Below are 15,363 nucleotides of genomic sequence, written 5' to 3'. Positions count from 1 at the left end.
TCGTTCATTGGTCAAACCCCACGAGCGTGGAAGCAGCGCAATCCCACGAACAGCAAAGTCGCGACTCACATCTCCGGTGTCCAAGAGGATGGGTTTGGGAGCCTGGCATTCCGTGGTCTCGTTGGATGGAGGGCCGGAGAGAAAGTCCCGAATGGCATCCCAGAATGCGTTTCCCTCCGTGGTGCCTGCAGAGGGCAAGGGTCAGCGCGCACCACGAGGCGGATGCCACAAATCTATCTCCCTGCCGAGCCGTTTTCACTAAACCAAGGGGTTAACAAGAAAGGAATGGGTGGCAAAATTAGCATTAACCAAACTAACTCACTACCTGACAATCGTCAAAAATCGTTATTATGAGGCAATCATTGACATAAATAATTGGTCACACCAACTTGATCTCCCTGGGCTGTGGTCAGTGACCTGGTTTGCTCTTGGTAGATTCTGACGGAGCACCTGTTGATATCTTACAACGCTGGAGCACACCGCAACATCGGAGCCCGGGATGATTTGTTCCGGTTATAAGAGCAGCACTACTCTTGTGAGTATGGATTACCAACTGGATCATAATAATGACGACAATATTTGTTTATTTACGCTGGAAGCCACTCCGATTAGTATTTTCATGAGGATCTTAAATTGTATGTGTTTTATATTAAGATGTGTTCACACAATGAATGAGTGAAGTGGAACACCCAGATAAAGCCCAGAGCCTGAGGGGCTAACATTCTATTCCTTCCAGATGGAACAGATGATACAGTAAACCCTCTATCCGCGAGCGGTACGTTCTGGAAAACGCTCGCAAATGTAGAAACCTCGTTCCAATGGGAAAAAACATGGGATTACGTTCCTGGTACACGTGCACATGGGGGGAAGTGGTAAACATGATAATTTGACGACGATTTAGGTGGTGGTGATGAAGTCAGGAGGATGACTCCTCGGGACGATTCAGGTGTTTGATAACAACGCCGCACAGCTCGTTATCAGTTTAGCAACACTTTCCCTGATTGCATTTCGCATTACTTTTAATGGACCTCACAATCGACTCGTTTCTATCAAAATGTATAAACGACTGGACTGTAAGTACGCATCAAGTAAAAGTGCACACTAGCGAGTTCTGAGCGAGATGAGTGCGAGACTTGAGGACGAAGCGGGCAGCAGAGGGGGCGTGCCCAATCTTGGCGGCAGACCGTTTCAAATGTAGTAACAAGATCCTGCACCTCCCCGGTGTGGGTGGTCTGTAGGCACTATGTACAACTCTTAAATACTGGAGTCCGGTGGGTCGCGAATAGGGAATTGGGACACATTTAGTAACTCGCGAATCCGCCTCCTCCTGGCGAGCCAGGCTACGGCTCCCCGATGCCCATGGGAAAGGAGTTTCATAGCATTTGTGCGGTGATTCACCAACCCTCGCTGGCTCCAAAGAGCTGCATGACCAGCCACATGCACAGCTACCACCGCCAGGCTCTGCAGGTAAGGTAAACTGAAAGAACTTTCAACATTTTAACACCAGCACAGGCCGTAAACACGAAGCTCGCGCATTGCTCATTCAAAAGGCAAGTGCACACGACCCCTTTTTTTTACTGCGTAACCGAGCCAGCCAGGGCTGTGCCGAGCCAGCCCAGGGCTGCGCCGAGCCAGCCCAGGGCTGTGCCGAGCCAGCCCAGGGCTGTGCCGAGCCAGCCCAGGGCTGTGCCGAGCCAGCCCAGGGCTGTGCCGAGCCAGCCCAGGGTGTATTTCCACTGCACAGGCGGGGCCGCCCTGTGGAAGTCCCACGCAACCAACGAGTGATGATGTCTTGCATTGCACGCCCAAATTCACCCACCGACGCAACACACGATGAAAGCGACGGAGCCCGCCACTGGCCCCGCTTGGCCCTGAGACAGATTTGCACGTCTCACGAGGCCAGCGTATCACGCCACTTGTTCTGTATCATAGTTTGGAAGCCAGGCGAAAGCCACCCCACTATGGCGTGGCTCGAATGTGCCAATGGGAAAAGGGTAAGAGAGGTGCAGCTGACGTGTATGAGAGACACAGAGCCAGGAAGGCGCCTGGAGACAGTGGTGGAGGTAACGCAACGTGGATGTAAAGAGGTCAAAATGCCACCGCATTGGACACGGTGGTCATCGTTGGTCAGGGAGGAGTGGAGTGGTGGGACTTTTTGTGTTAACACGGTTGTTGAGCACAGGTACACAGGCCCAAAATGTCAAGCGGCCAGGAACAAACAGTAGTCTCAACGTTATATATATTTTTTGAAAGTTAACACAGTTCTGGAAATGAGCAGGGTTATTTCTATAAGCTGTTGTTGGGTTCCGGCCAGAACTCCATTTTCCTGCAATTATTGGAAAGAGTCATCGAAGATATTGGTAAAATACCCTCATAGAAGGACACTCTGGAAACAGCCTCCAGAGTTGAGGCTTCCACCGGTACGACATTATACGCTTGAAGATTTGATCAATGGATGTATGTAAATTTAACTTCTTTCACACTGTACGTAGCCAACCGTGCTAATCGGAGGTGCAGGGGAAGGACAACAAACTAAACACTAAAACAGTTTTAAATAATTGTATTTTCAATCCAGATTTAAATATGCTTTGAGGAACCCATTGTCCATGTTGTGATTACACCGCTGTGTTACTGCTCCCCCTCTGCCGTAAGCCGACATTTCCCCTCTCTAATCCATCTGGTGCCATGTTCTCCACTCTCCTCTAATTGCCTGATGTCGTTGCATCCCTTCCCAGTCATCACACATTCCGTCTCTTTAACATTTAATGTTAGTTAATGTAATTCTCCCTATATGTATCGAATTAGTATGACATCATTGCTAAACGTAGTCTTGGAGCTGTTAAATTTGAACCGGTGTTCAATGATTTTCTGCTGTATTCTAAATGACGTGATGCGAACCAGCTCGCCCAAGAAAAAGAGGTCACGTTCGTGACGTGTGTCTCACTGGGCCTGTGTTTCATCTGACTAAATAATGGAGTATGCCGTTGCTGCTGCTGCTGCTGCTGCAGGAGGAGGCGTTTACCCTGCATGATGTTCAGTGACCCCGGGCCGTCGGTGGTGCCGGCTGCAAAGCTGTATCCCAGGGCCGGTTTGCACGTCTTAGCCTGGAGAACGAACAACGACAACAACAACAAGAACAACACCACTCATAGTACCACTCGTAGCGCTGCCTTGCAGTGCAATGCCCAGTGTAGACTGGTACGATACGTTCAATCAGATCAACAGAACACGTGGTAGTCGCAGCATTCTTATAGCACAAGGCTGTCACGAGCTCACACTGTGTTTCACGCAGGGGTGTCGTCTGCCTTCATGCGCGACAATACAGGGACATGTTGCTCTATGGGTTCACCCAGTCACGCTGGCACGCGGTCGCCTACTCTGCTGCTAATGACATCAGGGGATTTGTTTACGTCTGTCCGTGAAGCAGGCGGTGCATCTTTTACGGTTAACACACGTGCAGTATTCACCAGGGTGGCCTGCCAGAAGGGAACCGTGAACCTCTGCAACGAGCGGCGAGGGCGCTACCGCGGGGCCGCGTCGCCGCTCCGCGAAGCAGTCTTTTAGACGGATGTCTTACTGTGTGAGTGGAGTTGAACCGAACAACAACATCGGTCATGTTCACCCACTGCTGGGCAGAATTCACCGGACCGGTCAGCGTCCTCCCCTCTTCCGAGAACAGCTCCTGCAAGAGGGAAAAGGGCACCTCGATTTGTCATGCCCCGGCGCAAAGAAGCCATTCCTCCCGGGCACAGAAAGCACTGGCAAACTCAAGACCGGAACAAGTTATATCATAGTTACATCACAAGTTATATCATAGTGTTGGGCAGAGGGAATCAACCGGCATCCCATTTTAGTCAAGTTCCAAAGTTGACAATAGTGAAACTCTAATGAGTGGTGGCCCTGATTCGTATAGAGGTTTTGCTCGTCATTCCTACCTTCGATTCGTGAAATAATGGTCGCTTGTGTAGGAAATATGCTCAAATCTGTACTTGCCAATTCATTGGCGCAATTCCACCGTTGGAGGCATGGCTCAAAGTGGGTGTGGTTATGGAGGATTCTCCACTTTCCTCAGCAAGTTTAGAGCGTCTCTGGGCTCCGGGAATGCTGACTTGGAATTCTTTATCTCCGACAGAGATGAAGGTAAGAATGAAGATTTTGCCAAAGATAGTAATTATTTTTATGGCAATGCGAATCATATTGCCAACGATGATGATGATGATGACCCCAATAGCTGCATGAATCTGGCCTGTGCAGTACGCAGATGTTGCAGGTTTGTTGGCGGCCTGCGTCTAACAATATAACGCATCGATGACTTTAATATGGACGACCATGGTGGCTCCAATCCTGACCCTGACTCCTATATATTTGGAGTTTGCATGTTCTCCCTGGTAGATTATGAATTGTTCTCTGGATCCTCTAATTTTTCCTTCCACATTTAGAAACATCTGTTCAAATTATTTGGCTGCTCCAATAAATTCCACACATGTGACGATGATAGAAGCCACTTCCATGAGCTATTATGTGTGGCCAGGTCAATTCTTAAAAATAGCTAATAGTTCACTGGGCTTTACCTGTTAAATAAAATAATTTAGTTTTAAAAGACTTCAGTTTTTGAATCGTGAGAGTATGTGTGAACATACATAGAGGAATACCAGACCACGCACATGTTCATTTATAGGCAAGTGTGCCACTCTTTGTCACACGTCCTTGGGCGAGCCTGATTGTGAGTGGTGCAATAACCCCGGTTAGGGCTGCTGTGAGCAGTGGTGCTTGCTCCGTGACCCGGTTGCCGAATTCCCTTGAGTGCGAGGGAATGGGCTGGCATTCCTAGTTGGGTTGGAGTTCAAGTGCAGGCTAACCCCTTGCAGGCATGACTCAAGGGGGTGTTTCATTACAAATTATGATGATCATCATTAAAGTAGGAGTGCTATGATGGCAATATGACAATGCTGCTGAGTCGTATGATTATTACTACTCCGTTTGTTTACCCAGGAAAGCCTAAATGAATTCCAAGACTCTTTTTCAGGAGGGTCCTGCCAAGTTTTCACAACAGCGGTTGCTGCTGTGTGTAATCTCAATTGAGTAATTTGCAAGTAATCTCTGAGCATTGGGATGTTTGACCAATATCAGTTACATTTTGCGGTTTTTTGCTTTGGAGGCAAACTGGAGAACCCAGAGGAAACCCAGACAGCACATGGGGGAGAACACAGAAACTCCCCACAGAAAGATGCTCAAGTGGGGCACGAGTGTCGCCGCTGCGCCACCACCTCCCTGCTGCCACCGTCATGGTAAGAGTGTTAAGATGACAATATGACAATGTCCATGTTGATAATGATGAAGCCGACTTACCTTGGCCTTTGAGTAAATGTTTTCCCCAATGCGTTTTGTACTTTCGAATATATCGTCTCCAGGTCCCATGCTGATGCACGTCTTTGACTGTGACAAACAAAGACGCTCGCTGCTTCAACAAATCACCCTCCGGGCACGATGCACACCTTGTTCACCACGAGAGGGCGATGGTTCCCAGAATGCCCCAGTCTGCTCCGTAACCCCGAGGGATCGCCACCGCAAAGGGCTGTGTCTCATGTCCCCCTGGTTCCACAGTTTGGGAACTGCTCCTCTGGCTTCAATAACCATTCCTGACATTATTATTATTTAGTCTCACTGAGTCTCAAGATTATTTTTTCCGGAGGGTCCTGCAAAGTTTTTACAGGAGGTGGTGGTGATTGCTGTGCCTCGTCCCGATTGAGTAACTTGCGGATAACTTTTAAAATGAGAAAAATGTGGAGCATTGTGCTCTCTCTTGCGAATGACGTCACGGGAATTTTAACATCCTCTGTGACGGAAATATTTCTTGTTGTTAATACACACCTCGGCGTTAATTATGGCGGCCACAGGATTTGAACCGTGAACCTCTACAGCAAGCGGTGAGCGCACTGTCACTGGGCCATGGCACCACGCGGAGGCCGCGGCATCCACCACACGCGTCTGCCGAGAAGCCGAGAAGACTCTGTGCTTCTTGGCTTTGTGACCCACGTGGCCACGCAGACGCCCGCCTCGACACCCGCCTGGCTAACTACGGTATTGCCGACACATAATACTGGAAAAACTAAACATTAAACCTGCAGTGTCCAGTTTCAATCGGTAAAACAGCAGGGATAGCACAAGATGCCCAGTCCACGCACAATCGGCCTCGTGTATTCAAAGACTGGGGGACGTTTGCGCAGTGCTGTGATGGACTGAACACTGGACTTGCAAAACAGAGGTCACCGGTTCGATTCCATCTCCTTTTCTGGCAGTTAAAACAATGGCGGAAGTTTCTTAAATCCTCCCCGCCTCTGTTCACCCGCCAGTATCAATGGGAACACCACAATAATTTGATTGGCAGGTCTTGTGTGGTGGAGTTAAGTGTGGGTACTCCGACCTCTACCAAGACTGGCGTGGAACAGTAGGCCAAATACCCTCGACAGCAGCTCTCTAGCGCTCCCTCTAGTGGAGGCTCTTCCACCAGCAGCGGCGTGAGCAAGCAATTGCAGGGCTGCGCCTCTACCTTTGTTAAGCATCACAGCTGTTTACTGCGACGTGGAGCAATTCTGTGGCGAGGCAAGACACGTACCCCTCCGACATCACAGTAGCTGTTCACGTTGGCACAGGAAACCCCCGTCTGGCTGCAGTGTGGGCCCTTGGTGTTGGGTGAGGAATCTCCCAAATTCGATGAAGAAAACAGCGCCACAAACGGTCCCTGCGGGGCGACAGGCGGACGCCGTGGACGACGGGTTAGCGCAGTCGCTTTCACCAGGCGCACGGAGGGTCACCGAGCGGTCCGAGACTCTACTTATCGATGCGAACAGGACAAACACTTGGATGTGGTGAGGCTACCAGACGTCCCCTTTTGGCCAGGACAATGTACTAGTTTCAGAAATCACAAAATAACTCTTAACACATTCGTCAATAACGCCGCTGCTTTAAAAGAAAAAAATAAGCATTCGGTGCTGCCTTCCAGCTATCGCCCTTCCACGTAGCACATACAGAGGGCAGAAAGATCGAGTGGATACGAAGAGTTGGGAGACTTTACACCCATGGCGCCTCATGAGGATTGAATCTGAAACATGTTTTTCTGATGACCAGTTTTCAAATTGGCGTATGAATAATGATCTATTAAGTAGCTAGTGAGTAAGAGGAAACCCCTTCAAAAATAATCAACATTTCCTCGATGTCTCCCGGCCAGGGCTCCGCTGCCTCCCTCTCCTCTGTGGCAGCTGCCGTAGCCGCTGCTGCTGCGTGTGGCAGGGGCTGGGGTATGGGCAGTGGGGAGTGCTGTGCTTCTGTAGACGAGTGGTGAGAAGGAAAAGCTCAACACAAGGCCGTAGCCATGGAGTCAACATTGGGAGGGACCTAATTCGTTTTCAAATCTAATGCACACTCGTCCATTCAACAATCACCGGTGTAGTATCCGTGTACACACATGTCCGCAAGTGAATTGTTATATATGCTGGCACTCACCTCCCCAGGCAGAAAACCAGGGTTCATCTCCTGCTCGAACAGGTAGGCGGCATAGCCCATGTTGTCGCTACTGATGAGTTTATTCGTGAGGTTCATGCTCACAGCGTGGACCGCAAACCAGCTGTAGGACACACATAGCACACACACACACACACCTATTAAGGCCAGCACGGCACGCAAGGTTGGTGGCCAACACCACGCCAGGCCACCTTTGTCTCCCCAGTGCTGATGTTTGCACAACACACCAGCTACTCGTTGACGTCTGAGTCGACTGCTCTTTCACTCTCTGGGTTGCCTCCGTGCTGAGGCAGCTTTGCCCGTTTGGGTTTATAAACTGAAACTATGAGCTTCTTTATTTTGTAGTACCAGGTAAGGCCCACTGAGCTATGTAGTTATTTTTCAAACGCGACCTGGCCACAAGTGATAGCTCAACGAAGTGGCTTATCACGTAGAAATGTAGAGCAGCCAAAAACTATAAACGCGTGATGTTGATTCTAAATAGTTTAGGTACAGTTGACTTTGGGACTGAATAGCAGAGGTAACGTTGGAGTGATATGATGTAGTTGTTGAGGTTATGGCGATAGTGTTTAATGCTATATACAGTACAGTGCCACACCGTCGCTTTACCAACAACAGTGTCGCTCAGTACAAGTTGGTGTTGTTGTGGAGAATATGGGCAGCAAACTAAGTCAGCAGGTGCTACCTCCCCTTCCCATGTTGTCCCGTGACAAACATTGCACGTGTTTAGTTTACACCTCCCACTGGCTCTGCACGGCCTTGTGGGAGCTGCGACGTCTCGCCCTCGCCCATGCCTTGGTGACGGCAATCGTCGAGCGCGAGGTGACCTGAAACACCCCTCCAGCAGCCAAGCGTCACCTCGAACACCCTCTCGCTTGCTAATAATGATACTCCAGCTCTGCCCATTGGCATCGTGTCTTGGCGTCGGCAGATTTCTCCGTTTGGGGCTCTTGCAGCGAGCAGCGCCATTACCTTTGAAGCGGAGGCTCGAGACGGTTTGAGCAGGACCTTCATTCTCAAGGCGACTCACTCCGTGCTTCCCACTCACCGTGCTTCCCACTCACCGTGCTTCCCGCTCATCGTCGAAAACTAACCCCAAACCCTCCAAACCGTCTCTCTTATGTAGCCCGTCTGCCGCCCTTTTTCTAACACTCATTCCCTTCTCGGGCTTACCGCTCCACTGCTAATCCTGCTGGGGGCCAATCCGGTCGGAGTGTCCTCCCCTCAATAATCGGATTGGGTGGCGTACACGGCAGCGCCCCCGTGACCCTTAACCTACGGCCCCGTGACCCTTAACCCGCGCCTCCATGACCCTTAACCCGCGCCCCCGTGACCCTTAACCCACGCCCCCGTGACCCCTAACCCGCGGCCCGTGGTTGTGTGGCGTTTGTGTGTGAGGATGTCCCGAACATCCTCTACACCTTGTATAACAGACTGGCCCAAATTGAAGTGCCCCTGTTGAAGTGCCTTTAATAGGCCTCCTCAATACTGGGGCTACACCATCCATACACCCGACAAGGAGGTTTTGCTGGCTGTCAATAGACCCACTACTTTATTTACAGAGCTGTATAAGACCAATTCAGAAAAACAATGTTTATTTTTGTTCTGCAGTCTTTGTTCAACCAATCAGGGATGGATGTGGGAGTCTGATAGGTGGACACATCTTCTGGCTTCATGGTTGACTGATGATCCGGACAAAGTGTGGGGCTACCGGAGTAGTGGGTGAGGCTGGCAGAGTGGTGAGCGGGGCCTATAGGCACAAGGTGGGGACCGACATCCAGACAGTGCCAGGAGGCCACTCTCACTGTGAGCGGTGGGGGTAGTGACTGGGTGGGCGTGGCTATGCGAAAGTGGGCGGGGCTGGAGGAGTGAGGAGCTGCCACCCGTGAGTGCGCCCTGGTTGAGCCTCCCAAGCATGCTGAGTGAGGAGGAGGAGGAGGCCTGTAAGAGATGTGGGCCTCACGTCACCACTCCGATGGGTGCGCCCTCCTGGTCCACGAGCTTCAGGAGCAATATGTCCTCATCGGTGTTGGTTTTGTACCTGCAGAAATAGAACACCGCTCAATATTATGCGTTTCCCGTGATCATTTCTGGATGTTGACCACACAACACAATTTGAATTATACAGCGACGACGATGAGAATGGGAGCTCTTTGCTATATTACCATGGCAAGTGGGGACTCAGAACACATCATCTTCTTGGTTCTTTCGGTAAAGTCACGTAATAAAATAATATTATTTTATTACTTCCCTTCTACGTGACTTTGCCGAAAGATCCAAGAAGATGAATCCCTGCAGTCACGAAAGCTTTAAATCGAAAAGAACACATCATCTTTCTGTAACCAAATGTTGTTGTAGTTTTAAACTGTGTTTAACACGTAGACTTTCGCGTAAATATAAATATGTCGTTAAACCCGCCACCACCCGACACAGTCAACTAGTAAGGTTTGTCACTTAAAAACACACGCCTATTAGTTACTACTTGTTGTGGATTTGCTCTCCAACACACTGGTGTGCTGAACTCGTAGCGAATTGGGACGTTTTGCTTACGTGACAAACCTTACTAATTGGCTGTGTCGGGTGGTGGCGGGTTTAACAACACATTTATATTTACGCGGTCTAACTAAAAAAAAATCTCTATTATGGAGTTTTACACTCGACCACGGATTGCAGGATGCACAGTGGTAATGTGCCGGTAAGCAATCATACGCCACGCCGCCACTTCTCACGACACCAAACACCCTTATACCAGCACCTTTGAGAACGGCTCCTATTCTTACACTGCGATGTCTCCACAGAGGGAAAAGGCCGATGTGGGCTGGATGATGAAATGGGATCAAAGTGGCACTTTCATATTTTGGCTACTGTTGTTTTCCACTCATGTATGCATTTATTATCATCTTATTGTACAATGATCTCAGGTACCTTTAAAGTTGCTGTGTTTAGAATAAAGTTATAAACCTTTCTAAACCTACATTTGCATTTCTATTATAATTTGTAATTCGTTTAATAACCTATTATTAAGCGATATATTTCATTATAGTTCCGTGCAGCACTTGAGATGCGATTTTATCACCAAAGGTGCTAAATAAAAATAGATATAGAGATTGATTAAGCTTCCTGTCGCTTCCAGACTTGTACAAACATTGGGCCACAGTGCAACCACCAAGAGAGTTGTTTTCTCCCTCGCCTGGTACGCAGGAGGTCGTGGGTTCCATCCCACCCCTTGACGCCTGCTGCTGTATATTTGGAGTTTTAATATTCTCCCCGTGGCCGCGTGGATTTTTCTCCAGGTCCTCCGGGTTTTCCCTCCACGTTTAGAAACATTAGCGTTTAGATTATTTGGCTGGTATAAATTTCCACGAGATAAGCGACTTCATTTAGCTATCGTGTGTAACCAGATCGCTTATGAAAAAGAGCTAATATCTCAGTGGGCTTCACCTGGTCAAATAAAAAAAAGTTTACTTTGAGGCCTGACACAGGAAGTGGGGGTGCTGGCTCATATTGGGGCCGAAAGCTAAATTAATTCTTGGGGCCCCCCATTTGCAATGAGATATAAGGTGTAAATAAATGTGTAGTAAATGGAGAGAGATGTAAACTAGAGACAGAGATGACGTGAGCTGGAAAAAGGGAGATGCAGATAGAGATGTACACGGGATGTAGGATAGAAGTCAATTTGCATCGATGAGTTACAAAAAGAGAAGAGCAGGACATTGGCAATGCCGATGCCCGGCTGTGTTGCGATTGAAGTGAAATTTCCTCCTGCGCAGGGACGAACACAGCGTGAAAAATAATCGAAAAAGGACTTTGGCCCTGTAAAGACCACAAGATAAATACAGAAGCTGCTACGCGCCCTCAGCGCCGTTCCATAATGTGCCCGGATCGCTTCAGGGATCATAGGCGACGGAGCTGAGCCATCGTTCGGTGTCATCAGCACGCAACGCTCCAGGGAGTTGGCGCTGTCCAATTTGAACGTACCCAGACGAAGCCAAGTGTCACAGCAGCCTGGCACATCTGCGTCTCCGTGTCCTCCTTCATTGTTGTTGCTGTTAACGAATTGCCTCGTGACGTTTTTATTTCGGTATATGGACGTATTGGTGGTACACCGGTGCAGCATAACACACCGGTCCTCATAAGACAGCCCCTAAGCAACATTTGAAACGACATTCCTCTTCCGACTGCTTCGCCATCACGAGAAGTGATGTTGACGCATCACCACTACCACCACACCCCGCAAGATGTTCTGCTCGGGGTTGCGAATCGCGGTTTGTGCACCGCTCAACAAGTTAATATTCTGTCCGGTTTTATGGACTCTGACGATCGTAACGGCTACTCGTGTAACGTGTCGGCACCCTGTGTGGCAGGAAAATGCATCCATTGCGTAATGTGAAGTGGGGCTTGTTTACGGCGCGAAGAACGTTCCCGCGAGGCACTGCAGTTCAAAGGTTTCCTTCGCGTGGTCGCGAGCGACGTTACCTGCTTCTCTCCGCTGCTGGATTGTTCAGGTAGGAGAAGGGGCTGCGGTTGGCATTGCTTTCTTTCACCTCCCCTCGGCTGAGAAAGAGGTTGCCTGGCTTCATGTTTCCATGGGCAATGTCAATACTCTGGAAAACAGATGCACTTTGAATAAACAAAAAATTACCGTACCGGTAGATGCAAGCATTCCACGCCATTCCTGCAATTCCTGGCTTCCCTGTCATTCGCGGCAGCAATTCTTTCAACATTTTGTCTGTGATCGGTCACAATCTGCTGCTCTGGCGAAATGTTTCCGTTTCACGCATTGCTCACGCGAGTTCCGATCAGCCCGTGTGAGCCGAGTTTGCAGCAGAGCAGGGTTGTGTGCCAGAAGAGGAGATTCGCGCGGAAACGTGCCGATGTGCTGTGCAAGGCTCACGTGAACGATGCCTGAAGTGATGGCTTCAAAGCAGGGTTTGATGAATCCTTGAGAAGCAATCACGAAGAGAGAGTACTGGAAGTATCCTCCGGGGCCCGAGTGAGTGTGGGTCCCACTCAGAACCACGTTCGACTCATTGTACTGTGATCCGTATTTATCCTTTAGCCGCATTAACACCTGAAAAAAGATCATTGCAACACGAATACTGTAACTCAACGGCACTGCACAACTGTCGTAGTATCCTTTATTTAACAGAAGTGTCCTTTATTTAACCGAGCAGGAGATATACAGGCCCATCGAGATACACAAATAAAATAATTCAATAATATAACTATTTTTTTTCAATCCTCTGCTGGATTAGGGCCACACCGTGTCGGTTACAGGGGTTGTTTGAACATACTTCACCACGGTGGGCATCGTTCATTGGGGAAGGGTGGGGCCAGGACCGGTCCAGATATTACTCGCCACTGATGTCAGCCGTGGTTGGAAATGAAACTCGGGTGGTCAGTGTCGCTTCGTGTCGACGTTAGTGCACTGCTAAAGCAACTGCTGTGAAATGCCTCTGAACCTCGGCTCATGTTGCCCGTGGGGTCCGGTTAACGCACGATTCCACACGCCATCTGCGGATCAGTTGCACGGCAGACAAAAGTTTATATTGCCAGGGACACCACGGGCGATAGTGGGAGAGACTGCCGACCATCGGTAGCGGTTGCAGATAAGATGGAGATGCAGTGTCAGGGGGAGAATGCATCTTGGCGATAACGCCAGAAAAACGAACCAGGGGCTCCCATCCCGTCTCCTCGTCAGTGGGTCCGCAAAGTGAGATAGGAGAATGGTTTCAAATGTGATGTGGGTGATGCTTGTTTATCCAGGAGAGACCCACTGAATCTCGTGCCACTTTATTCGCAGGAGGGTCCTGCCAATTGTTGTTTTGTTCGCAGTAGAGGGCGATGCTGCCGTGTGGAATCCCAATGGAGTAGTTTGCAGGAAGTGTTTCGGCCTTGGAGTGGTTGGCCAATACGAGCTGGACTGGGGACGATTTGTTGATCTATGGGTTGGAAAGCGGTGACGGATAGCACACTGGACCTGTGGGTACTCCCTGCTCATCCAAGATGCTTGGCCAATGTGGAAGAGTAGGCCAAGTCCCCCCAGAGAAAGTGACTCACCTCAAGCCTGACCTTCTGCGAGATCATGCCAACATCAACGCTGACGAACACGACGCGGTTGCCGCTGAAGTCGGCCGCGATGAAGGCGCGGCTGTAGAGGCGCGTGTGGATCCCCTTGGCGACCTGCGACGGGCTGGCGTAGCCCATCTGGTGCACAACGCGTTCACAGCCCCCTCACCGTGGGCGCGGCCTCAGCGACGCCGCTGCCGCGTGCACTCTGCTCCGTCAGCAAGGGCCCGCTCCGCTCCTCTGAAGCCGGCTGCTGGTGCGCTGCTTTTGCGATGGGCATTCATTCTCATCGAATACAGATTGGGACTAAAATAGCGAGTCAAGTGTGTGCGAGTCGGTGTGGGAAGCGGTGTGTGGGTGTGAGTGGGTGGGTGAGTCGGTGTGTGAGTTTGGGTGTCAGTGGGTGTGTGAGTTTGGGGTTGTCCATAAATGACGTCACGCGATTTTGGACGATTTTTGACCCCCCCCCCCTCGTCACACGGCGTCACAAAAAGTCAGACCCCCCCCCCCTCAAATATGACGTCACAAAGCGCTGCCCCCCCCAAACCACATTTCCATTTAAAAAAATAAAACATGCTTCAAATCGCTTTATACTACTGTATTGTAATTGTAGTGCGTATTTAATGTGGCCCTGCACTCTGATGTTGTAGGAATGCTGTTATAACAATTACATATTTATTTAAAGTTGCGCATTTTGATGTGACGTCACATTTCTCACCACCCCCCCTCGTCACACATCGTCACAAATGTCTGACCCCCCCCCCTCCCTAGGTGCGTGACGTCATTTATGGACGGCCCCTTTGTCTGTAAGTGGGTGTGTGAGTGGGTGTGTGAGTGTGTGAGTTTGTGTGTGAGTCGGTGAGTGGGTGTGTGAAGCGGTGTGTGAGTTTGTGTGTGAGTGGGTGTGTGACTTGGAGTGTGAGTTCGTGTGTGAAGCGGTGTGTGCGTGAGTGGGTGTGTGAGTTTGTGTGTGAGTGGGTCGGTGAGTCGGTGTGTGAGTAGGTGTGTGAGTTTGTGTGCGAGTGGGTGTGTGAGTCGGTGTCATAGGTGACGTCACCGCCACTTAGTGGCGAATGGCGGTTGTTGTGAGTTGGTGTGTGAAGCGGTGAGTCGGTGTGTGAGTTGGAGTGTGAAGCGGTGTGTGAGTGGGTGTGTGAAGACAATGCATTTGGCCTTTGGTACCATTGCCACTTCAGCAGCAGGGCCTGTGCAGTCCGCTCGTCCAACACCAATCATATAGTTGGTCTGCCGACTCTCTGTCTCTGAAATTCGGTAACAGAATACGTTTGTACATACAATGATAATACTAATAATGGCTTACTGACCAAGGAATTAGCAACACTTTTTTCAGGAGGGCACTGCATTGTATGCTTGTATATTAAGGTGTTCTCAGCCAGTTGATGACTGGGAGTGAACAGGAGCACCCGGATTTAACTCATTCATGCGAGGGGGCAACACTCTATTCCATACAGGTGGAACAGCATGTGCCATGTACGTCAACATCTTGTGCACAGCAGGACCTCGTGTACACCAGTATATCGTTCATCTGTACAAGAACACCGCCATTACATAATCAAGGCTCACAAATCCATCTCTACGACGACTCAACCTCTCCAATCTCTCCGAGTGACTCGTGTAGGTTCATCCAAATCCCAGCCGGCGAATGCCTCTCTGGACCCCTCTCTGGACCCCTCTCGCTACAACCCCTGCGGTGTTGAAATTATCACCGAAACTATATTCGACTTTTTTTCTCCATACGAGATCCACCATACG

At 49.8% G+C, this 15,363-nt stretch overlaps 1 protein-coding gene across 1 annotated transcript in view; it reads right to left on the bottom strand.

The window, feature by feature from the left end:
- LOC133341675 (Fanconi anemia group A protein homolog) overlaps positions 1-15,363 on the bottom strand; it is a 138,191-nt gene that overhangs the window by 121,409 nt on the left and 1,419 nt on the right. The window contains exons 2-12 of the mRNA XM_061550266.1: positions 14,773-14,852; positions 13,582-13,728; positions 12,416-12,592; positions 11,998-12,125; positions 9,485-9,562; positions 7,504-7,624; positions 6,617-6,742; positions 5,350-5,436; positions 3,578-3,682; positions 3,023-3,104; positions 18-185 (exon numbers count right to left, since the gene is read on the bottom strand). Of these exons, the coding sequence (XP_061406250.1) occupies positions 18-185; positions 3,023-3,104; positions 3,578-3,682; positions 5,350-5,436; positions 6,617-6,742; positions 7,504-7,624; positions 9,485-9,562; positions 11,998-12,125; positions 12,416-12,592; positions 13,582-13,728; positions 14,773-14,852 (1,299 nt within the window). The remainder of the gene's footprint in view (positions 1-17; positions 186-3,022; positions 3,105-3,577; positions 3,683-5,349; positions 5,437-6,616; positions 6,743-7,503; positions 7,625-9,484; positions 9,563-11,997; positions 12,126-12,415; positions 12,593-13,581; positions 13,729-14,772; positions 14,853-15,363) is intronic.

The sequence above is a fragment of the Lethenteron reissneri genome, chromosome 12 (assembly GCF_015708825.2).
Source record: "Lethenteron reissneri isolate LAM-NWPU_2019-01 chromosome 12, ASM1570882v1, whole genome shotgun sequence".
Classification (NCBI taxonomy): domain Eukaryota; kingdom Metazoa; phylum Chordata; class Hyperoartia; order Petromyzontiformes; family Petromyzontidae; genus Lethenteron; species Lethenteron reissneri.
Note: the sequence above shows the minus strand (reverse complement) of the source record. Positions and strands in the feature narration are given on the sequence as shown.